Genomic DNA, 20716 nt, shown 5'->3' on the forward strand with positions numbered 1-20716 from the left:
TGGAAGAAGAAATAATGGTTTTTTTTATAGAACAGTTGGGGCTGGTGGTGATTTCAAAATCCCATAGGGGTCATCGGAGAGTTTGGACTGTTTATGCTGAGTATTTAAATATATTCAGATTCTGATGCTTGTGGGTTGTGTGCGCTTTTTCTGATGCTGATATGGAGTTTGTTCCCCATACGGATAGACGACGGTGTTTTCTAGGAAGCAAATGCTTTGATAATATTCTTGAATAAACAAATTATTATTCTTAGAATATTGCAGCTGATGGGGATATATGGCGCATATGGACGGTCATGTACTTGTTAAATTGCACTAGTTTAAAATGCAGAACCAAAACCAATACTTCGCTGTCAAAACTTCCTCTCCTCTTCCCAACTCAAAAACCAGTCAAGATTTGAGCTTTCGGAACCCTACGAAAGCTTTCATCTCCGATGTGGGATACTATCAACTTGTTGTTACCAACAGCTGTGAAATGGATGATGCCATTTTGATCACGAGTTTGCTTCTAATGGAATGTTGTTGGGATTTCGGAGTCTGGAGACATTACAGTTCAGATATAGTTTGCTCATTATTGCTGCCACATGAACTATATAGCTTGGCTAGAACTTCAAAAATAACCTTCTTTTTTGGTTAATGATCTTTTTTATTGAAAAGAGCGATAGTATACTAAATTTACACACACATTAATCTTATTCTATTGTGGTCAAAACCTTGATCCTCAACCGTTTGCATCTGTTATTATAAAATTTTGATCCCATTTGAACAACATTTCTCTCAAAACTTCAAAAGGAATCACATGCTTACGTGTTTCTGATTTTGTCCTTTGGTCCAAAGTGGTATTAACCCGAACCCAGACCCGAATATATTTGGACTCTAACGAAAATCAGATCTATACAAACAAAACGGGCTTGTAAGTTGTAACCAGGATCAACCGGTCCAACCCAATTATTAATTTGAATTGGGCTTCCTTGGGTTTCAAAACCCATATCGCTTCTCAATTGGCGCGCAGTGGACGTGGTGCGCATTGCGCACCGCCACTTCAACTATATAACACCCCGTTCACCCTCTCGTTCTCAAATGCACACTCCCTCTCTTCTTCTTCAACTGGTTTTCGATTTTCATGCTCTCTGCTATCTTTACAGTTGGATTTGATCCCTAGGTTGTGAACCATGACGGACGGCCACCTCTTCAACAATATCTCTCTTGGAGGCCGTGGAGGCACTGTGAGTCTCTCTCCTTCTACTCAGTCTAATGACTCTTTTTGGGGATTCGTTTTTCGATTTTTATTTATTTTGAGTTTTCTCAATGCTATTTGAAACCTGGGTTCTCCATGATTTTTTTTTTAATGTCTGTGGGTTCGGTCTCCTTAGTTCGGTCAAACTTTGGTGTAGAAATGCGGATTTGGGGGTTCTGATAGCTGTGTTTTCTTTTGGATGGTCGCCTTGAAACCCTAATTTGTTCTTTCCTGGAATTTTCTGTGATTTTTTTTTTAGTTTGGTTGCAGAGAAAGTTGTGATTTTTCAATTTTGGTCAGAGCGAAAATGATAGTGGGGATAGGGAAATGGGGTTATTTTCTTCCGTGTAAAACCCTAGTTCCATTGTGTTAGATAGAAGTTTCTTACTTTTATATTAAGAGTTTCCCATGTTGAAGTTTTGAATTCATTGCAGACAGTGAAACCTGGAACGTAATGACATAGGCTACTCTCTCTCTCTTTGTCCATCTTAAAAATCTCTAATTCGTTTAAGAAGATTTTTTTCAGTATCTTTAGTTATTTTTTGATAAATTGTCTCTATTCTTTTTGTTCATATTTCTTGATGTCTTTTTAATTGCGGGAGGAAAGGAGTGACAGGATGAATGTGTCAATTCTGTGGCTTAAAAAACCCTAAGTCGTTGCATTTCATGGAAGTACACATTGCTGGAGTTTTCAGATTTTATTTGTTTCTAAGAAATAGTCGCAAAAGGTTTTAAGAATTTGTAAAGCTATAAGCTCACGTTATCATTTCATTGCAAAGTTTTGATATATGCATTATTTGATAAAAATTCTAGACTCATCGGTAAGTTATGCAGTAAGTGGAAACTTATAAGTTTGAGCATTGTATTTTTCCTCATTGTGTCATATGTGGAATGCAGAATCCGGGGCAGCTAAAAATATATTCTGGAGGGATTTCGTGGAAAAAACAGGGAGGTGGTAAAGTAGTTGAGGTTGATAAAGCTGACATTGTTGGGGCGACATGGATGAAGGTCCCAAGGACTAACCAACTTGGTGTTCGGATTAAAGACGGGTTATACTACAAGTTCATTGGATTTCGTGACCAGGTTGGTGAGCATTTGCGGAGAATGTCCCACTTCTGTTTTTGTTTGAAAACTTTTGTAATAATTTAACAAATGAAAATGCATATGAACTTGTTGTTCACGAGGTGATGGTCAAACCAAGCTTCCTCCATACATCTGATGCATGCTAATGGCAATTTTCAATTATGATAGGATAAAACTAGCTTTTTGTCAATAATGTTGTGCAGGGATGTGAACAAATTGCTAATTTTTTGGCTCGTTTCCTCTATGCTTGCATTGTAGGACGTCACTAGTTTGACCAATTATTTCCAAAATACGTGCGGATTAACACCAGAGGAGAAGCAGCTTTCTGTAAGCGGACGTAATTGGGGAGAAGTCGATTTAAGTGGTCAGTGATATTTTCATCTATTCAAGTTGACTACCTCAACTAATTTCTTATCACTTGTTTTATCTTTCTCACATTCATTGGTTATGATTCACTTATTTCTTGTAAATTGGTTTTTCCATGGGGGTTTTTTTTTTTTTGTTGTGGATTGTTTCTCATAGGATGGAAGTTGGGGAAAATGCTTCCACCTTGCTACGTTCTTAAGCAAAATGTTCTGCTGAGTCTGCTTGAAGTTGATTCTTTTGTTTTCTTCTTCTTTCAATTCATCATTTATGTCCTTTAGGAGTCTTACAGAGCCTGGACATTTCTTTTTGTACCTGCTTAGTATCCTAATGAATGGTCTTCCGCAGTTCTGTTTCGAAATTCTTTACTTTTTGTACATGTATGATTTCTTCTGTGATGATGTGACAATCTTGGTTGTATATTTGGTTCCTTAAAGGCAGTACACTGTCTATGTGTCAGTTTGAGTGATTTTCAGGTCTTCTTTTGCTATTTTGCAGGGAACATGCTGACTTTCTTGGTTGACTCTAAGCAAGCATTTGAGGTATCTTTGGCTGATGTTTCACAAACTCAGCTTCAGGGAAAAAATGATGTCATCTTAGAGTTCCATGTGGATGACACCACAGGAGCTAATGAGGTTTGTTGCTTATATTTGCGGGTTTTTATATTTATAAAGATAGTAGGTTTTTATACAGTGATTCTATAGATTCCCAGAATTAAATATAAGCCCTTTTTAGCAAAAGGTTTAGGTTTTTAGTTACAATCTAATAATTTCATTTTTGTTTACATTTATATTATTGATCACAGAAAGATTCATTGATGGAAATAAGTTTTCACATACCGAACTCCAACACTCAGTTTGTTGGTGATGAGAATCGTCCCCCTGCTCAAGTGAGTTTGTTCACGTCATGTGATACGACTTTTTTAGGTCTTTTAGTATCGATCTTGGGATTGATTTACTGAATCACTTCTGATTCAATGTTCTGTAGGTTTTTCGTGACAAAATCATGTCTATGGCAGACGTTGGTGCTGGAGGTGAAGAGGCTGTTGTCACATTTGAGAGTATTGCAATCCTCACACCAAGGTAGATGTTAATGAGAATACCAGGGATACTGCACCTACTTGCATCCGCACTAGACTAGCTTGCCATTTGTATTTATTAGATTATGCTTCTATGTCATATGCTGCTAGTGCCAGGCTAACGGAAGTATTTGCTTAATGCAGGGGTCGCTACAGCGTGGAACTTCATCTTTCATTCTTGCGGCTACAAGGACAGGCTAATGATTTTAAAATTCAGTACAGCAGTGTTGTTCGACTGTTTCTTCTTCCTAAGGTTTTATCTTGGGCACTAATATTACTCGTTCACCTGTTCTGTTTTCAAAGGTTCTGTTGTACATGTTTATATAAGCACCTATGACGTTGTTCGATGTACATTAGTTGAGTTCTCTCTTCAAGGGCTGAAAGGATTAACAGCGTCATATTTACTCCATTCTTGTAGTCAGTTAATGTGTCCTTTGAATATTTTATAACGGATTCTTCTTTGCTTGTGCAGTCTAACCAGCCACATACCTTTGTTGTTGTTACTCTTGATCCACCTATCCGGAAGGGGCAAACATTGTACCCTCATATTGTTTTGCAGGTATTGTGTGCTTCATTGCCTTTATGATCATCAGTTTAAGTTTTTCCATAATTGCTTCCTTTCATTGACTTCTTCTATCTTGTATAGTTTGAAACTGACTATGTGGTTCAAAGCGAGCTGTCGATGAGCGAAGAACTTATGAACACCAAGTACAAGGACAAGTTAGAACTATCTTACAAGGTAAGATAGTTCCTTCTCATCTTCTGAAGCTTGTAATGTAACTAACAGTTGTTTCATTTGTTTAACGACAGTGTGCCAGTTAACATGAGCTACTATTGTTTTATTTTATTCAAATAAACAGGGACTAATTCATGAAGTGTTCACCACAATATTGCGTGGCTTGTCTGGTGCCAAAGTTACGAAACCGGGAAAATTCCGTAGTTGTCAAGATGGTTATGCCGTGAAATCTTCATTGAAAGCTGAAGATGGAGTTCTATATCCTCTTGAAAAGAGCTTCTTTTTCCTACCTAAACCTCCCACCCTTATTCTTCATGATCAGGTAGAATTTGCATCCGTCGAGACTATATGCTGGTCTAACGAAAACCTGATTGGTGTGACTTGGAATCTCACTTTTTTTCTTCATTCTAATACTAGATTGACTATGTGGAATTTGAGAGGCATGGCGCTGGTGGCTCAAATATGCACTATTTTGATCTTCTGATCAGACTCAAAAGTGAGCAAGAACACCTGTTTCGAAACATTCAGAGGAATGAATATCATAATCTTTTTGACTTCATCAGGTTAGTATGAATACCAAGTAGTTTCCACTGTAGGTCATTGGTTGTTGGAATTCAAAATTTGACATTTTCGCACACATGCAGTTCAAAGGGTCTCAAGATCATGAACTTAGGAGAAGGCCAAACAGCAGATGGTGTGGCTCCTCTTCTTGAAGAGGCAGATGATGATGCTGTTGACCCACACCTTGTCCGTGTGAAGAATGAAGCTGGTGGTGATGAGAGTGATGAAGAGGTGTTACTTCTATCTTATTTTCTTTATGTTGGTGTTTTTCTTCTTTTGTCTGATTCTCTTTTGTTTGGATATATCATGGATTGCTTTGAGTGAAAATATTTGGTACGGTACACTTTGTCAAGCTACATGTACGAAGGTCAATAACATGTTTGCTAGTGGTATTATTTTTGACCCTATTGCTATGTATAAAATGCTTTCTTCTATAGTTTGTCGTCCAATCACTTGGTTTAGAATTTGCCTTTTATGAAGAAAATTGTGCAAAATTTGTATTTTTATGACCATTTTCCTCAAGTAGTCTGTGTGTGTAGTTAGCCCTAGTTGTTTCGTACATCCGTGTGTGCATTACGCAAGTGCACCTTTGTGTTCACATGTTACTCTGGTTTCGTCACCACCATTTTTGAGTGTCTTGTGATTGTCCAAGTGTGTTAAACATGGTGAACTTTGGCAGGATGAAGATTTTGTCATTGACAAGGATGATGGAGGTTCTCCTACTGATGATTCTGGAGAGGATGATTCAGATGCTAGTGAAAGTGGAGCTGAGAAAGAGGCAAGTCATTTAATTAATTATATTTGCTTAGATCTTTGAAGAGGGCTATAATGTAATCTTATATATAGTGTCATTGGTATCCCATTTAACATGAATGGCCAGTTTCAGAAGCCTGCTAAAAAGGAGCCTAAAAGGGAACCTTCAACTTCCAAGGTGTCATCTTCCAAGAAACAAAAATCCAAAGATGGAGGTGAAGATGGTGCAAAGAAGAAGAAGCAGAAAAAGAAAAAGGATCCAAATGCACCAAAAAGAGCAATGTCTGGTTTCATGTTCTTCTCACAAATGGAGAGAGAGGTGGGTTTGTTATCTATATCTTATGGTACCAAGTTTGGTTTGGGTATGGGAAGATGTGTTTGCTAATAGGTTCAGGTTGATGAAACGGATTAATTTTATCTCTATTACGTTGATGGTCTGTTGACCATGTTTTTGTTGACAACAGAATGTAAAGAAAAGTAACCCCGGAATTGCATTTACTGACGTGGGGAGAGTACTTGGAGATAAGTGGAAAAAGATGTCAGGTATGCATGATTCGAGTAAATTAAAATTACATATTGTACTTCCACAGCATTTTTGATAAAAAAAAATCTGCCATTTACAACTTGTGCCATATTTCCATGTTGCAGCGGAGGAGAAAGAACCCTATGAAGCAAAGGCTCGTCAAGATAAATTACGCTACAAGGATGAAATTAGTGGCTACAAGAACCCCCAACCCATGAATATAGATTCAGGGAACGAATCTGACAGCGGGTAGATTAAGGTAGAAAATGGAAGTAAAGCCCAGTTTTTGGTTCAAATGTACTTCATTTGGCTCATTTGTATTGTAGGATCTATAATTATGGAGCATGTTTGTATCATGTTTGGTTAACGTTATACTTGATGAGCTAATTAGGGCATAAACTTAAAATCCCCTTTGTTTTGGGTGCCAAGAAAACTAGTTTCAGTTTCAGATGCTTTGAGTATGGCCCTGTTCAACATGCATAGCAAAATGTACAGAAGCTTGAATGTCTCTTTAATTTTGAGTTTGTTTTCACTCTCATTCCTACTCTTCAGTTCGCACCAAATTTAACATAATTTATTAATATCCGCGCTCTCCTCCAAAATGTAAAATGTTATACCTAGGAAATTAGAGGCCCCTTTTCACTAAGATGTTCTTTCTAGAAATTTCCAGTCATTCTTTTTCATTTAGAAGCTGTCTGATCTGATTAGTGTTTGTTGGGTTAGCCATGCGGTTCTTCAATTGTTTACAATTACCGGTTTAATACTACTTTTTTCTTTTCTTTTTGTTTTTTGATTCAGATACTACATTTGAAAAAAAAAAAAAAAAAAAGAGTATAAAATCTCTCGAACTTTCATCAGTCATGGTCAGGCAATGGAACATGGTGTAATAAATATTTTCTATTTAAAGGTATATCAAGCCTCTAATACATATACACGTCCTGCTACAAAAGAAAAAGAAACCAAATGCTTAAAAATATAATTAATACAAAATAAATAATAACAACATTTCTAAACTATTTTTCTCCACTTGTTTTGTCGATTTTATTTGACCTTCAATCCGAGTTGCATGTACAAATCGAAGGGTTATCTATTCTTTTTATTGCTTAGGGTATAACAGTACTCCAAGATAACCCTTTGATTTGCAATACATATTTAGATTAAAAGACAAAGGAAAAAAAAAAAACAAAAAAAAAACAAGACAAGTAGAGAAATTAGATCAACATTATTTCTTCATCGGCACTTCAGTATCGATCACACTTGACTTGAGTTTCCGGCCGTATAATTTCATTTCGGTGCTTCTGACAGTTAGTAAATATGGATGGATGGATGGATGGATCACGAATTCTAGCATTTTTTGCCAACCCTGCAACCAAGTGAACCTGCAAAGCGTGTGAGCCTTGTAACGAATGTGCCTGGCTTTGCAGATATCATGTCCAGCCTTCCAAATCCATGGTTCTTTTTAGCAACTCCAGATTCAACAAAGAAGGCTCCATTCAACATCAGATCTCCTTCTGATCTCCATTGCCAATTCTTCCACACATCCACCGGCGCATAGTCCCTCTTCGTCACCTATAACATCAAATTCATCAGTGACATATATATTACTTAATTTTGAAAACACCATTGTTAATATTATGATTATGAAAAAAGCTTTGCTCCTCCTCAAAACAAATGGAACTTTGACACGTACCTCCTTTGCAGCGTGGTTTGGTGGGGCTATGAAACGGTTACCCTGGCTGATAATAGTTGGGTGTGAGCTACCTCCAATGGCATACATGAGCCAGTGTGTATAGTCATTGTTCACAACATGGATAAATCCCCATCTGCATCTTGGCATTCTCTGCACCAATCCCTTTCCAAAATGGTTGAACGCCACCGTAATTTGCATAATCGCATCCCCTGCAAACGAATCGCTCGCCCCAAACAGCATCACCTGCATCCACCATTATCATTAATAATTAAATTCACCTTGCATTCTCTATATATATATATGATGATTTTTTTGGAGTGCCAATAAATAATAAATTGTGTATTACGTCATTGTGACGGGTGAAGTGGCAGTTGGAGATGGTGATGGCCGTGGAGCCTTGGATGGCGTCGATGAGCCCATCAGCGCAGTTCCACATAGACAGATGGTCGAGCCAAATGTGAGACGACCCAAAAATGGAAATCCCATCTCCATCACTCTGTGTTCTGGTCCCGAAGTGGTCCACAGAGTCCCTGATCGTGCCGCCGCTTCCAGGAACAATGTCGTGTATGTGGAGCCCATGGATGATGACATTCTGGATGAACTGGAGCGTGAGCCCAGCACCATGAGCAATGTGCACATTTGCCCCACGTGCGTCAATTGTCTTGTGGCTCGTCATTATGAGCTCCTGCGTCAACCTGATAGTCATGCTGCGTGCAAATATGATCCACAGCGGCTGCGGTTGAATGACGGCGTGGCGGAGAGTCCCGGGCTTGGGTTCGACGACGTTGCTGTCGGAAGGGTCGGTGACGACGTAGAATCCTCCTCTCTTGCCTCCACGTGTCCTGCGCCCGAAGCCCTTCACGCAGTCGGCCAACTTCTTACGGTTGTTGGCCCAGTCCTCCCTGCATCGCCAGCAGCGGTCAATTGGGTTTGTGGCCTTGCAGGGCCCTTTGTATTTTTTCCCCAGTAGATGCCTCCCTGTGATGTTGCTCACCTGAGCATCATCTTCAAAGTTGAAATCATCGACCCTGCATTATCATGCATGATCACGTTAACATTGATATTGGACATGGAAGATTCGAACACAAAAACTCAGGTGCATGGTACTTGAGCTAAAAGCCTCTTACGTTAACATATATAAGTTAAAATTAATGGTACAAATAGTTTTATATATAAGATACAAAATTGATAATAATAAATAAATGAAGATGGTGGATGATAATGAATTGACTTACTCTTGAACACTTTCGTTGAAGTCTTCTGCAACTTTTTCAGGGTTGGGTTGATAGGCCTTGAGGGCAGTTTTCTCAGCTTTCAGCGCTCGTTCCTGCCAGACAGCATCAAACTGACCAACGTTGCTGTCGTTAGCAATGGATGCTCTCAGGCTTGGAACCAGTATGCAGAAAGAAATCATGAAAAGGACTAAATCGAGCTTCGACGCCATTGGTCCAAGTATAATTTGGCCCTTTTTTTTTCTTTCAACTTTTTTTTTTATCTAATTTTTTTTTATTATCTAATTTTCTTAGATATGGTCAAGGTCTATGTGATTGAGCCCAGCTGTGCACCGGGGTCTCAGATTCAGCCCAGCTAGACCTTGCCAAACTAAATATTGGTTGAAACAGAGGCCAAACTTCTAAGTACTTGCAATACTATGTATTGCTTATTGCTTGGTTTGAGCAGAATGAAAATTTGGAGTTTTATAATGCAACCAGTGTCTAAATTTAGGAGGGCGCAGAAGATGGGGAACCAGACGTTTTGACTAATTGAGCTGGTTTGAGTTCATCATGGTAACAGAATCAGTAGTTTAATAATCAACCACAGTCAAGTATTAATTAGCATGTCCTTAATTAGGTAATTATGGGTTATAATTGCTTATTTAGTTATAACCATTCTTTTCGCGTAGCTCATCCTATCCACAAAACATTAAAACATATTTACCAATTCTCGAGTTAAATTAGAAAATAGTTGGTTTGTTTTCAGCTACATGGTCAAAAGAATTTGTGTAGACCAATTTGCTGATGTGAAATTAGGCACCCTTTCTGAGAAAGAAAACTTTGGCTTGGGCTCTGCTTCACCTTTTCATTTTCTAGTGCAAGATAAAGCAAAGGAAACTTAGCTTAGAATTACACAGAAGAGAATAGATATTTGAAAAAGGTTTTCCAATCAGGAATTTGGTCTTGGTCTTGGTCAAATCTGTCTGACCATGTAGCTAAAAACAAATGCAGTTTAATAATTAATTGCCTTTTCTAACCTACACAGAAAGAGCATATCAGACATTCCTTCCTTCAATGAACAGAACATTGATGGGGTACTCCAATTTATTCCTTGGCTACCCTTCATCGCATTCAATTGCAAATTGCACTTTAATTAGTCAGTGTATGCTAACAGAGAATCATAGATACACTAAATTAGGGCTCGTTTGGGAGGGATTCTAGATAGTCCAATAATCACTTCTATGAAGAATCACTTTAATTGATTATATATGGAGAATTATATCACGTGGGAGGTGCTTCTCCCAAAAGTGATTTTGGCATATCCAGAATCACTCCCAAATGAACCCTAAGAAGCACTTTAAGAAGAAAGAAAAAAAAGGTGATCATATATTTCATTTCCACTGAAAACCAAAACCACAAAAAGCTGCATATTTGTATAATTATATGAATTTGAGAGCTGCATAAGGTTTTGTTTGCAGACAGCAGCACCAGGATATATGCTAGCTGTTGCCACAATATGCTGCAGGAAGGAATATGTTAATGCACTACAGCAGAGATATATTAATATTCACCTACTTTTCAGATGTATAAAGTTTTGCCATTGTGCATTCATGTGATGATCTCTGATGATAACAATAGATCGAACAAATAGGAACTCAATATTCAAAGACAAGTTGAAGAAAGAGATATTATCACTTCATTTTTAGAAAACAAAATTTCGCATTTTGAAAAGCAAATTCCCCCACAACACTTATTCTAACACTTTTGACCATATTTAGCTAAAATTCTTCCTTCAAACTGTTAAACTCAGCGGTTCAATTACTTCCCTTGCAATTCACTCCTTTATTCTTCCTTCCTACAGTTGAAAACCCTCCAAAGTAAACCAGCCATACTCATAATTTACAACCATTGGGGTACCCTTTCGGCTCAAAATCATGAAGAAATAAAATCATGGCAAATAAAATCCCTTTCGGCTCCCTAAAATAGCGCAAAAACTATAAACTCAAAAGGAAAAATCACACCCAGAAAAGGGTTCAGAGCTGCCATGTCAGCCTAGCTACATAGCTCTGCTTTGCCTAAAGAACATGGCCACAAGAAATTAAACTGGAATCTACCTTTTGATATTTGATGACAAAAATACCCTGACTTTTCATTTAAGATTAATCTTCTTATAATCATAGACTGACCTTGTCTACTGTTTATATAGTTAGTTGAAACTTAAGCATCACACAAGGGAATAAAGCATGCACCAGAAGTTAATTAATGTACATTAGCATGTTGGCAATGTTTTCTTTTAACTACTAGATAAAATAGAAAGGCAATAATCATGTTTTCACCCTGAGACAAACAATCAGTGTCTAAGGTCATTCTGGGGATTAAATAAAACTTTAATAAAGATTCTACAGAAACAAGCATTCTCTCCTTCACTTTTCATATCTGACAAAGCAACAAACAAGCACAACAAAGGGTTTTCTTGTGTTTTTGTTTTGTTTTTTTTTTTTGGTTTATAAGCAGCATATAAAGAGTTCATCACCAAGAATGGAGAAACAGTTTTAGATATTTTCGATTCTTCAGCCGCTAGAGCCACCATGATTTCTCTAGCTGATGTCTATCATGTTGTGGCAGCCACTGTCCCTCTATATGTTGCCATGATTTTAGCCTATGTTTCTGTGAAATGGTGGAAGCTCTTCACACCAGATCAATGTTCTGGCATAAACAAGTTTGTGGCAAAATTCTCAATCCCTCTCTTGTCATTTCAAGTGATTTCTGGGAATAACCCCTACAAAATGAACCTCAAACTCATTCTCTCTGACTGCCTACAAAAACTAATTGCTTTTCTAGCATTGACAGCAATCACTAAATTCAGCTCCCATGGAGGCTTGAATTCGATCATAACCGGTCTCTCTCTGTCAACTATGCCTAACACATTAATCTTGGGAATTCCTCTGTTAAAGGCCATGTATGGGGATGAAGCAGCCATGCTTGTTACTCAGATAGTTGTGTTACAGAGCTTAATCTGGTACAATATGTTACTGTTTCTCTTTGAGTTCAGGGCTGCTAAGGCAGCCTCTGTGACACCTTCATCAGAATCCACTGCAGGTTAGCATTCAAAGATTGCATTTTAAATTAATAGTATGACAAAAAAGCATCACAAATATCGTACACGTGCGGCTGCAACAGCATAAACCCCTCTTTTCCTGGATTGTAATCTGCACTCACTAAACACAAATGGTTGAGTTGAGTCAGTTTCCATTTTGTTCCTCTAACTTCACTACCCTATGGTGACTCTTTTGGGGTCCTGAACCGAATTCAGATTTTTCTTGATTTCAACTGGAATCTTAGCATATATAATTAAGGTCTGAAATACTATTCTGATATCAACAAATATCAGAAGGTTTTTCCTATAAACTATAATGGCCACATTTATATGTAGAAGCTACACTTCATTCTCCCTAAGAATTCTGATTTCTAACATACAAAATGCATTACTTCTTAATATCAAATTATGTTGACATATTCTCACATCGACAACATTTTGGTCTGCTTTGTATTCGAAGAGGAGATGGAAGCCCCTCAAGAAGCACAATCCAAAGAGGAAGCGGAGGATGAAACAAGAAGCAGAACTCCTAAGAAAATCAAATCTATCCTCTTAACAGTTGGGAGGAAGCTTATAGCCAACCCCAACACACATGCAACATTGTTGGGTCTAATTTGGGCAAGCATACACTACAAGTAGGTACCCATCATGAGGTTTATACTGGTAGCTAGGCATAACTTTCTTCACTTTTGATGTTTCATTTCTATGCATATTTGTTACTAAGAAGCAAGACCAATGTGTTGAATAATAATCTGTTGCAGGTGGGGGGTGAAACTGCCAGATATTGTCACACAATCAATTGCAATACTGTCAACTGGAGGACTTGGTATGGCAATGTTCAGCTTAGGTATGAAGTAATTCCTAATTACCTGCCATGATATTTGAAAAACAACCTTCAGATTTAGAACATGAATTAATTTGTGCTGCTTAATAGGCCTTTTCATGGCATCGCGTGGCAGCATAATAGCATGCGGGACACGAACGGGGATGCTAGCCATGGGATTGAAGTTCATGGCCGGGCCTGCGCTAATGGCAGTGTCCTCCTTTGCAGTTGGACTAAGAGGCAGAATTCTCAGAGTGGCAATTGTGCAGGTGCATATATATATATTTGGTTTTCTTTATAGTCTTTGGTAGACAGACACACAAGGCTGAATACTATGTCGTTTGCTGCAGGCGGCTCTTCCTCAAGGAATCGTTCCATTCGTTTTCGCGAAAGAATATAATGTACATCCAGACATTTTGAGCACCGGGTAAGTTTTGATCTTGTTCATCATCTCATATTATAAAATGAAAATCATGTCATGCATATGACTCAACTGATCTGGTTCTGTTTTTTTGTTGCAGGGTTATATTTGGGATGCTCATTGCCTTGCCAATAGCATTGGCCTACTACTTCCTACTGGGACTATAAACTCTGCAGTTTCAGCATGAACATAACAGATTTGAGGAACCCCAATGAAACGGTGGTCAAATTGTTGAGGGTAGATTATGGGAGGAGGATCATTTAATTTATTTAGAATTTGTTTGACATGTAATATGGCTGATATGTTTCCTATATGTATTTATATATAAAATATTATATACATGAGTGTATTTATTATATTAAAAAAAAACTAACAAAGTAAATGCTTGAATAGTGAAATTAGGGTCATGTAATTCAGATAGTTCATTCAAGATGTAACAGAAAAATAATCATATTTCCAGATTTAATTATCAAAAACTGTAGAATTTTCTCAATATCAGTCCAATCTTCTAGAACTTACAAACTTGTGATGTCAATTTCACTGCCACCAACTTTTTATATTTTTATATTATATAATTGTGATAATTACACATTCACAATCATTTTGCAATATATTGACCCCAAAAAAACAACTCAATTTCCAAGTCCTTTACTTTTGGGAAAAGAATAAGAGGCTAATTTGGTAAAATGAACCAAGTAAAATTAGCTTGGCCGAAACGCCAAGCATCACGTGTATTAATCTATAAAAAACATAAAAAATGAAAATGTAAATAGAAAATCAACGGTAACAAAGAGCGAGATCCGACGGCCCACGTGTAATTGAGAAATAAAAAAGGAAAGGAAAATCTCGCCGAAAAGAAAGGTGAAATTGAAATTGGTGTGATTTAGGGTTTTTGGTCCCCCCTATATATCGCCCATCGCTGTATTCATTTCTCACTTCCGCTTCTCAGAGCTACAGGGAAAGCTAATCCCTTCGCATTTTCATTGTTTGCTCTTTCAATCTTTGCTGGGCAAAATGGTCGGTCCTGGTCTTTACACTGACATCGGCAAGAAAGCCAGAGGTCTCCCTTTTTCAATCTTATCTGATATATATATAAATTTTGTTGTTGAATTTTTTGATTGATGGGTTTTTGTTAAAACTTATTTTATGTTGTTTGTTGGTGTGGCAGATCTTCTGTACAAGGATTACCAGAGCGACCAGAAGTTCACCGTCACTACCTACTCTCCCACCGGAGTGGTCAGTTCATTCCCTCTCTTTTTACTCTGAGATCTGTATTTGTCTATGTATATTCACTTGTTCAAGCTCTAGGGTTTCGTTTCTCGTGTGTATTTTAGCTCCTATTTATAATTTTAGTCCATGAGATTGGACTTGCGGAGGAACCATTGGGCTCCAAGCGAAACCTGTAACAATAGGGTTCAGTTTCTGTATACTACTTTATCTGGTTAAATTTAAATTTTCCCTCTTATTTTTTTGAAATAATAAATGTATTTGAGAAAGGTCTTGGTGGCATTTAAGCAATAAGTATTACTTATTGTTTTGTTGCAGTTTATATATCGAAATGTCCATGAGTATACCTGGCATGCTATTCTTCTTAGTTATTTTGAATTTGACTGTGATCTTTTGGGGGTTTAACAATGTCATGTGTGGTAATTCTACTGCCTGTTTTGTGAGTTTAGGGCTTGTAATAGAACTTTTTGGCTTCCTTAGCTAGACTTTGTTGAATTTAAACAATCTAAGTGAAATTGCTCACGAAAACTCAATGTAGCAGCATTGAGTTTGTAACTGTTTAATTTGAGGCACCGTATAATTTCCCCTTTGTGTAACCATTATATGCTCTAAATTGACAATGTATTATCGCTTCATATCTGCAGGCTATCACATCCTCAGGAACAAAGAAAGGTGAGCTGTTTCTGGCTGATGTTAACACCCAGTTGAAGAACAAGAATGTCACAACTGATATCAAAGTTGACACAGACTCGAATGTAATTCCTACTTCCATTATTTTTCTTCCATATCACTCTTTTTTGCTTATACCCAGCTCCCATTGAATGTGTTGTGATACATTAAACAAATGCTGGTTCTGGATATTATCTTGTTTTAGTCACCTCTTTGGGGTTGTTAATATATGTAACTGGGTTTTTTTTGTCATATTTTTTTTTGTTTTGTGTTGATCCTTCCCTATCCAGTAGAATGATTGTTGGGCTATAAAGATTTATTCAGATATAGCAGAATTGATCAACTCTAGTACATTTTCTTAGCTATGATCATCATTTTATTGCTTTGATCAGTTTACCAAAGGTTTGTTCTGTTATCAGCTTTCCACCACTGTTACGGTTGATCAACCTGCTCCTGGATTGAAGGCAATCTTTAGCTTCAAAGTTCCCGACCAGAGGTCTGGAAAGGTAGGAAGGTTTTCATTTGTGTCATGCTGCTAAATTAAAATTTCATTCCTTGTCTTTTAAGTTGGAGAATATGCAGTAGAAAATGTTGGTGGATGCCGTTTCCTCCGATTATTGGAGGATTTCATTTATCAGGATCAGTTGTAAAATTGGTATCTAATTTGTGAGTGATTGTTAACAGGTGGAACTCCAGTATTTGCATGACTATGCAGGGATAAGCACCAGCGTTGGGTTGACACCAAACCCTATTGTTAACTTTTCTGGTGTCATAGGAACTAATCAACTTGCACTTGGTACTGATCTGTCATTTGACACCAAGACAGGGAACTTGACTAAATGCAATACTGGAGTGAGCTTCTCCAATGCAGACCTAATCGCTGCACTGACCCTGTAAGTATATTCTTTTGCTTGTCAAAGAGGGCTTATTGATTTTACGTACATTTGCCTTGTTATCGTCATACATAAGAGCCTCAATCTTCCATTGCCCACTCCAGAATGAAGAAAAAAAATCTCTATAATTATGTCTTAAATGCATTAAATCAGATGTACTCAGTTTGGTGCTGTTTTGGCTTACATCTTGGATTGTTGGTGCATTGTGTGATTCATATTTTTTTTTTTCATGGTGCAGGAATGATAAAGGTGACATTCTCAGTGCATCCTACTATCACAATGTCAATCCCCTTACTAACACAGCTGTTGGTGCTGAGGTGACCCATAGATTTCCTACCAATGAGAATACCATCACTCTTGGCACCCAGCATGCCCTGGATCCATTGACGACTTTAAAGGCACGAGTGAACAATTTTGGCAAGGCAAGTGCCCTTATCCAGCATGAGTGGCGTCCAAAATCATTTGTCACTATTTCAGGAGAGGTAGACACCAAAGCCATTGAGAAGACCGCCAAGATCGGGTTGGCTCTTGCTCTCAAGCCATGATCGAGCTTATTGCCTACTGTTGCAGGGAGCAGGGGTAGAGGGATAGTATAGTTTTCTTTCCAGGCCGACTTTATTTTGGTTCCAAATGTTGATTTTCTTGAAACAAGTCCATATGTTAGGGGAATCGTTCCATTTCGGCGGTTTTGGTTTGTAAAAATAAAAATTTGATGGTATCAGACGTATTTTGTTACGTTTCTAAATTGCTGTTTAACAAACAGAGGATGATGAAGCCTGTTAGTGGAGAGGTAGGCTTTTAACTTTGTTCCCCTTTTTGGTGGGTGTTTCGTTAATCTTTTTCTTTTCCTCCCATAATTGATCTTTGCAGCTTTGTTTTGCATGTCATTTTACTGCTGCACCTAGTTTTTTAATTGGAAAAGGCTCGTATTATTGGGCTACTGATGCGTGTTTGTGAATTAGGAACATTTGGAATGTCTGTTTTATTCTGTGATGACTTTGGGACGGTAGGTAGGAGTTGTCCAATCAGGGATAAGGTGGGCAAGCAATTGGTGTGGTGAGCCGTTTTTTACTTTAATTAGTGGAACAAATCAGTATATGAGGACAAATTGTTCGATGGAGATGGTTGATCGAGCCTGTGAACAATTCAAAGTGCAACACCTCTCTGTGGAGAGACTCTCATGCAAGCACTTTTAGCTATTCCCAGCAATAACGCAATAACACGTAGGATATATTTTTCATGTGTCATTGTGTTATTGATCGAGGATAGCAAAATAGTGCTACTCCGGTTATAAGTAAGTTTTTTGGCCTTTAGCAGTGGATAGAAAATTGAGAGCTAATTACACGTTAGCAGGAAAATATTTTAGTTTTTTACATTAAAAAACTAAAAACTCCGGTGCTGTTTGATGCAAAGCAACTTCCTTTTCATCCGAGCGCAGGAAACAGATGAGATTTAAGATGAAAACAGATTAAATAACAGGCTAATTCAAAGCAGCATATATTTTACTTTAGAGTGGTATGTCCTCCAACCACATCTACTAAATAATGTAACCATTAATTGTGTTCTATCACCAAGAGGAGAAAACCATGACAAAGTTTTGCATATGAGTAGCAGTGAACAACCTACTCTTCAACACTAAATTTTTAGCATATTAGAAGTTTCAAGTGTCCCTTCTACTCCTTAGCATTATCAGCTTGCAGGAGACCCTCCCGAATCTGGGAAGCAACATCCCTCACCGCACCTGGCCCATGCGGGATGAAAACAGACGAGGACTTTGAGGATGCTCCAATCTCCTTCATGGTGTCAAAGTATTGAGTCACCAGAACCATGTCCATGACATCCTTGGCTGATGTTCCAGGAACATTCTCAGAGAAGACAAGAACACTGTCCCTCAGCCCATCAACAATAGCCTGGCGCTGGCGGGCTATGCCAAGCCCTGCCAAGTACTTGGACTCTGCCTCTCCTTCAGCTCGCTTGATCTGCAGTATCTTCTCTGCTTCAGCCTTTTCTTTTGCTGCCAACCTGTGTCTTGCAGCTGTTGTGACACATAGAGAAACACACAAACTGAGCAATTACCTACTTACAGATTGAAATTTCAGAACAATGTGTCTGAACTTTTTTTTTCCTGTATGTATTCGTAACAAATTACTAATAAGAGAAGCAAATAAGTAATTCGTCAAATGCTGCAAGTACATATATACATGTAAGTTTAAGTTACCTGCATTGATCTCATTCATTGCTCTCTTCACATGAACGTCAGGCACAATATCCACGATAAGGGTCTGGACTATTTCATAACCATAAGTAGACATTGCCTGCAACGAAAATGGTTACATTGTCGGTTCTCAAACTATGTCATGCAAAGATATAACCCTTTTATTTAGTTAAATTATTGTGTCAATCTGGTATTGAAAAAAAAAACCTTTGCAAGCTCCTCTTCAACAGCTTTTGCTATGTCGCTCTTCTGCTCAAAGACAGCATCCAACTCCAGTTTGGGTACGCTTGCCCTGATAACTGAAGAACAGAAAAATGTTAGCTGCTAATCAACTAGTACAAAGCAACAATGCCTACCAATCACATTATCTTCCAACACTTACCATCAAACACATAGGCCTGAATCTGTGAGTTGGCATTAGAGAGCTTATAGAAAGCATCAGCTATCTTTTCCGGTAAGGCACGATACTGAATAGATGCAACCACATTGACAAACACATTGTCCTGAAAACCCCATTGTTAAAAACCGAAATTTGTTCAAGACAATAACACATTTCACAGCCTGACATAAACACAAGGCATATATCCTTCAGGGAAAGTAAAGAAAGGGCTAAAGAATCCGAAAAAACCTTGGTCTTGGTTTCACATCGAACTTCAAGTTGGCGCACACGCAGTGATAGCTCACCGGCTATCTTGTACCCGAAACACCAGGGCAAGCAGTGACATCCTGGTTCAAGCACATTATCAAACTTCCCAAATTGTTCCCTCACAGCAACTTTTGACTGGTTCACTTGAATGCAACCAAGTGCTTGGCCCATTTTTCAGTTCTGCAACTAGTAATATGTATAATAAAACAGTGTATGAGAACGAGAGTGGGAGACAAATTTCTTTGCATTATAGCAAGAAAATCACCATACATAGCATAAAGATCCTTCTTTTATACAAAAACATAAATTCAGAATGAGATCACAAGAAAATATAAATCATTTAAGCACAGATCTAACGAAAATGAATAACCAAAGAATAAACAAAAAAAACACAGAAAATATAACTCAATATTACATAATTCTTTTATTTTCCTTTGTTTTCTCAGCAACCAAACAGAAATCTCACGTCAACTAAATGCACTTATTTCAGACCAATTCTGGTATTGGCTTTCTTTTTTCTTTCCCCTCTTTTGTTTCCTCTGAGAAAACTAAAAAAGCAAACAATATCAATTAGCACTAAAGGGAATGGCCTTATTGATTTCAGTTTTCAGAGAGTCAGAGTGTGAAGTACGAACGGACTCGAAGAGACTTCTTTTTCGTTTTCCATTTCAAAAAATTTATGAGCAACCAGACGAGAGAAACAGAGTTCAAGTTGTACGGTCATCCCTCACCTTTGAATTTCTTTTAAATTGTTTTGATTTATTTCTTGTAATCCAAGCCAAAATTGCTGAGATATATAAAACCAGCAGCAGCAGCAGAGCTCAGTGGGTATATGACCAACTTGCCCTTCTACGCTGACACATTCCATGGTAGTCTATTTACAGTATTGCCCTTTTCTGGCTGGAGGCCACCGGTATAACTCTCTCTAGTACTCTACGGATGTGAGTAGAAAGTCAATATTACCCCTATTCTGTTTCATTTCCTTTTCATGTTAATATTTATAATAATAATAATAGGAAGTATACTATGTCCATTTTCATTAATTTATTAGTTTCCTTTACTTGCAATTTTCCATGTCATCAAAGGTTTTTTTGTTTTTTCAATTTTTATTATTATTATTTTTTTAACTTTGTGAAGTGCAAATAAACGAGGAGGAGTTTCATTTTGATAATGTTTTAATGACGATTGAGATAAAAGAAAAGGCTTCAACTCAATCTGATAGAGCAGACCATAGAGGATAATTCAATTTTGAGCTTTTATGGTTAATGCCAAACACATGTTTTCAATTTTTCGGACGAAATAAGGTCGAAATAAATGCAATAAACATTTCATTTCGTTTTAATTTTTTTTAATTTATAATTTTGATGGTGTTTGTTTGTTTCTAACTATATAATATATCAAAGGGTAGAAAGAACTAATAATTAATTAATTAATGATAGTGATGTAAAAGAATGTTCCAGAAATAGGGGCAAGTAATGGGGGTTGGT

General features: G+C 37.6%; 5 protein-coding genes across 7 annotated transcripts; 3 read left to right on the forward strand and 2 right to left on the reverse strand.

The window, feature by feature from the left end:
• Positions 1 to 1064: 1064 nt before the first annotated feature.
• On the forward strand, positions 1065 to 6872 carry HMG (high mobility group). Of its 2 annotated transcripts, none has more exons than XM_021953106.2 (16): positions 1065 to 1226; positions 2135 to 2320; positions 2579 to 2684; positions 3182 to 3318; positions 3489 to 3572; positions 3671 to 3765; positions 3906 to 4014; positions 4234 to 4320; positions 4408 to 4500; positions 4622 to 4819; positions 4915 to 5060; positions 5142 to 5289; positions 5738 to 5836; positions 5939 to 6130; positions 6276 to 6354; positions 6460 to 6872. In XM_021953106.2, exons 1-16 carry the CDS (start codon positions 1173 to 1175, stop codon positions 6585 to 6587), a joined length of 1941 nt encoding a protein of 646 aa, XP_021808798.1. In that variant the 5' UTR covers positions 1065 to 1172; the 3' UTR covers positions 6588 to 6872. The 2 variants fall into 2 exon arrangements, with proteins under 2 accessions (XP_021808798.1, XP_021808799.1); XM_021953107.2 differs by having other exon boundaries at positions 5945 to 6130.
• Positions 6873 to 7213: 341 nt separating this feature from the next.
• LOC110752443 (pectate lyase-like) lies at positions 7214 to 9678 on the reverse strand. Its single transcript, XM_021953099.2, has 4 exons — positions 9260 to 9678; positions 8371 to 9052; positions 8025 to 8267; positions 7214 to 7903 (listed from the first exon to the last, which is right to left on the reverse strand). The coding sequence occupies exons 1-4, from the start codon at positions 9466 to 9468 to the stop codon at positions 7679 to 7681; spliced, it is 1359 nt and encodes a 452-aa protein (XP_021808791.1). The 5' UTR covers positions 9469 to 9678; the 3' UTR covers positions 7214 to 7678.
• A 2007-nt stretch (positions 9679 to 11685) lies between these two features.
• Positions 11686 to 13918, forward strand: PIN8 (Auxin efflux carrier family protein). The gene is made up of 6 exons (XM_021953100.2): positions 11686 to 12337; positions 12796 to 12970; positions 13097 to 13182; positions 13270 to 13427; positions 13509 to 13585; positions 13680 to 13918. Exons 1-6 carry the CDS (start codon positions 11827 to 11829, stop codon positions 13744 to 13746), a joined length of 1074 nt encoding a protein of 357 aa, XP_021808792.1. The 5' UTR covers positions 11686 to 11826; the 3' UTR covers positions 13747 to 13918.
• A 560-nt stretch (positions 13919 to 14478) lies between these two features.
• LOC110752446 (mitochondrial outer membrane protein porin of 34 kDa) lies at positions 14479 to 17225 on the forward strand. Its single transcript, XM_021953101.2, has 6 exons — positions 14479 to 14639; positions 14748 to 14815; positions 15451 to 15561; positions 15895 to 15981; positions 16160 to 16368; positions 16607 to 17225. Exons 1-6 carry the CDS (start codon positions 14594 to 14596, stop codon positions 16911 to 16913), a joined length of 828 nt encoding a protein of 275 aa, XP_021808793.1. The 5' UTR covers positions 14479 to 14593; the 3' UTR covers positions 16914 to 17225.
• A 475-nt stretch (positions 17226 to 17700) lies between these two features.
• Positions 17701 to 19984, reverse strand: LOC110752454 (hypersensitive-induced response protein 2-like). Of its 2 annotated transcripts, none has more exons than XM_021953113.2 (6): positions 19961 to 19984; positions 19212 to 19415; positions 18966 to 19086; positions 18791 to 18882; positions 18587 to 18683; positions 17701 to 18403 (listed from the first exon to the last, which is right to left on the reverse strand). In XM_021953113.2, the coding sequence occupies exons 2-6, from the start codon at positions 19398 to 19400 to the stop codon at positions 18042 to 18044; spliced, it is 861 nt and encodes a 286-aa protein (XP_021808805.1). In that variant the 5' UTR covers positions 19401 to 19415; positions 19961 to 19984; the 3' UTR covers positions 17701 to 18041. The 2 variants fall into 2 exon arrangements, with proteins under 2 accessions (XP_021808805.1, XP_021808802.1); XM_021953110.2 differs by lacking the exon at positions 19961 to 19984 and adding an exon at positions 19645 to 19949.
• Between the last annotated feature and the right edge of the window lie 732 nt (positions 19985 to 20716).

This window comes from Prunus avium, chromosome 3, assembly GCF_965620075.1.
Source record: "Prunus avium chromosome 3, drPruAviu1.hap1.1, whole genome shotgun sequence".
Lineage (NCBI taxonomy): Eukaryota > Viridiplantae > Streptophyta > Magnoliopsida > Rosales > Rosaceae > Prunus > Prunus avium.

What these genes read in the sequence shown, in the direction of transcription:
- HMG (XM_021953106.2), top strand. Translation starts at nt 1,173, where the DNA reads ATGACGGACGGCCACCTCTTCAACAATATCTCTCTTGGAGGCCGTGGA. An exon ending in GGGAGAAGTCGATTTAAGTG is followed by an intron (nt 2,685 to 3,181) that starts GTCAGTGATATT and finishes GCTATTTTGCAG; the next exon opens with GGAACATGCTGACTTTCTTG. An exon ending in GTGATGAGAGTGATGAAGAG is followed by an intron (nt 5,290 to 5,737) that starts GTGTTACTTCTA and finishes GAACTTTGGCAG; the next exon opens with GATGAAGATTTTGTCATTGA.
- LOC110752443 (XM_021953099.2), bottom strand. Translation starts at nt 9,468, where the DNA reads ATGGCGTCGAAGCTCGATTTAGTCCTTTTCATGATTTCTTTCTGCATA. An exon ending in TTCAACGAAAGTGTTCAAGA is followed by an intron (nt 9,053 to 9,259) that starts GTAAGTCAATTC and finishes ATGATAATGCAG; the next exon opens with GGTCGATGATTTCAACTTTG. An exon ending in ACTTCACCCGTCACAATGAC is followed by an intron (nt 8,268 to 8,370) that starts GTAATACACAAT and finishes TGGTGGATGCAG; the next exon opens with GTGATGCTGTTTGGGGCGAG.
- PIN8 (XM_021953100.2), top strand. Translation starts at nt 11,827, where the DNA reads ATGATTTCTCTAGCTGATGTCTATCATGTTGTGGCAGCCACTGTCCCT. An exon ending in TGGGCAAGCATACACTACAA is followed by an intron (nt 12,971 to 13,096) that starts GTAGGTACCCAT and finishes AATCTGTTGCAG; the next exon opens with GTGGGGGGTGAAACTGCCAG. An exon ending in TATGGCAATGTTCAGCTTAG is followed by an intron (nt 13,183 to 13,269) that starts GTATGAAGTAAT and finishes GCTGCTTAATAG; the next exon opens with GCCTTTTCATGGCATCGCGT.
- LOC110752446 (XM_021953101.2), top strand. Translation starts at nt 14,594, where the DNA reads ATGGTCGGTCCTGGTCTTTACACTGACATCGGCAAGAAAGCCAGAG. An exon ending in AAGTTGACACAGACTCGAAT is followed by an intron (nt 15,562 to 15,894) that starts GTAATTCCTACT and finishes TTCTGTTATCAG; the next exon opens with CTTTCCACCACTGTTACGGT. An exon ending in CCGACCAGAGGTCTGGAAAG is followed by an intron (nt 15,982 to 16,159) that starts GTAGGAAGGTTT and finishes GATTGTTAACAG; the next exon opens with GTGGAACTCCAGTATTTGCA.
- LOC110752454 (XM_021953113.2), bottom strand. Translation starts at nt 19,400, where the DNA reads ATGGGCCAAGCACTTGGTTGCATTCAAGTGAACCAGTCAAAAGTTGCT. An exon ending in TCAGGCCTATGTGTTTGATG is followed by an intron (nt 18,883 to 18,965) that starts GTAAGTGTTGGA and finishes TCTGTTCTTCAG; the next exon opens with TTATCAGGGCAAGCGTACCC. An exon ending in TTGAAGAGGAGCTTGCAAAG is followed by an intron (nt 18,684 to 18,790) that starts GTTTTTTTTTTC and finishes TTTTCGTTGCAG; the next exon opens with GCAATGTCTACTTATGGTTA.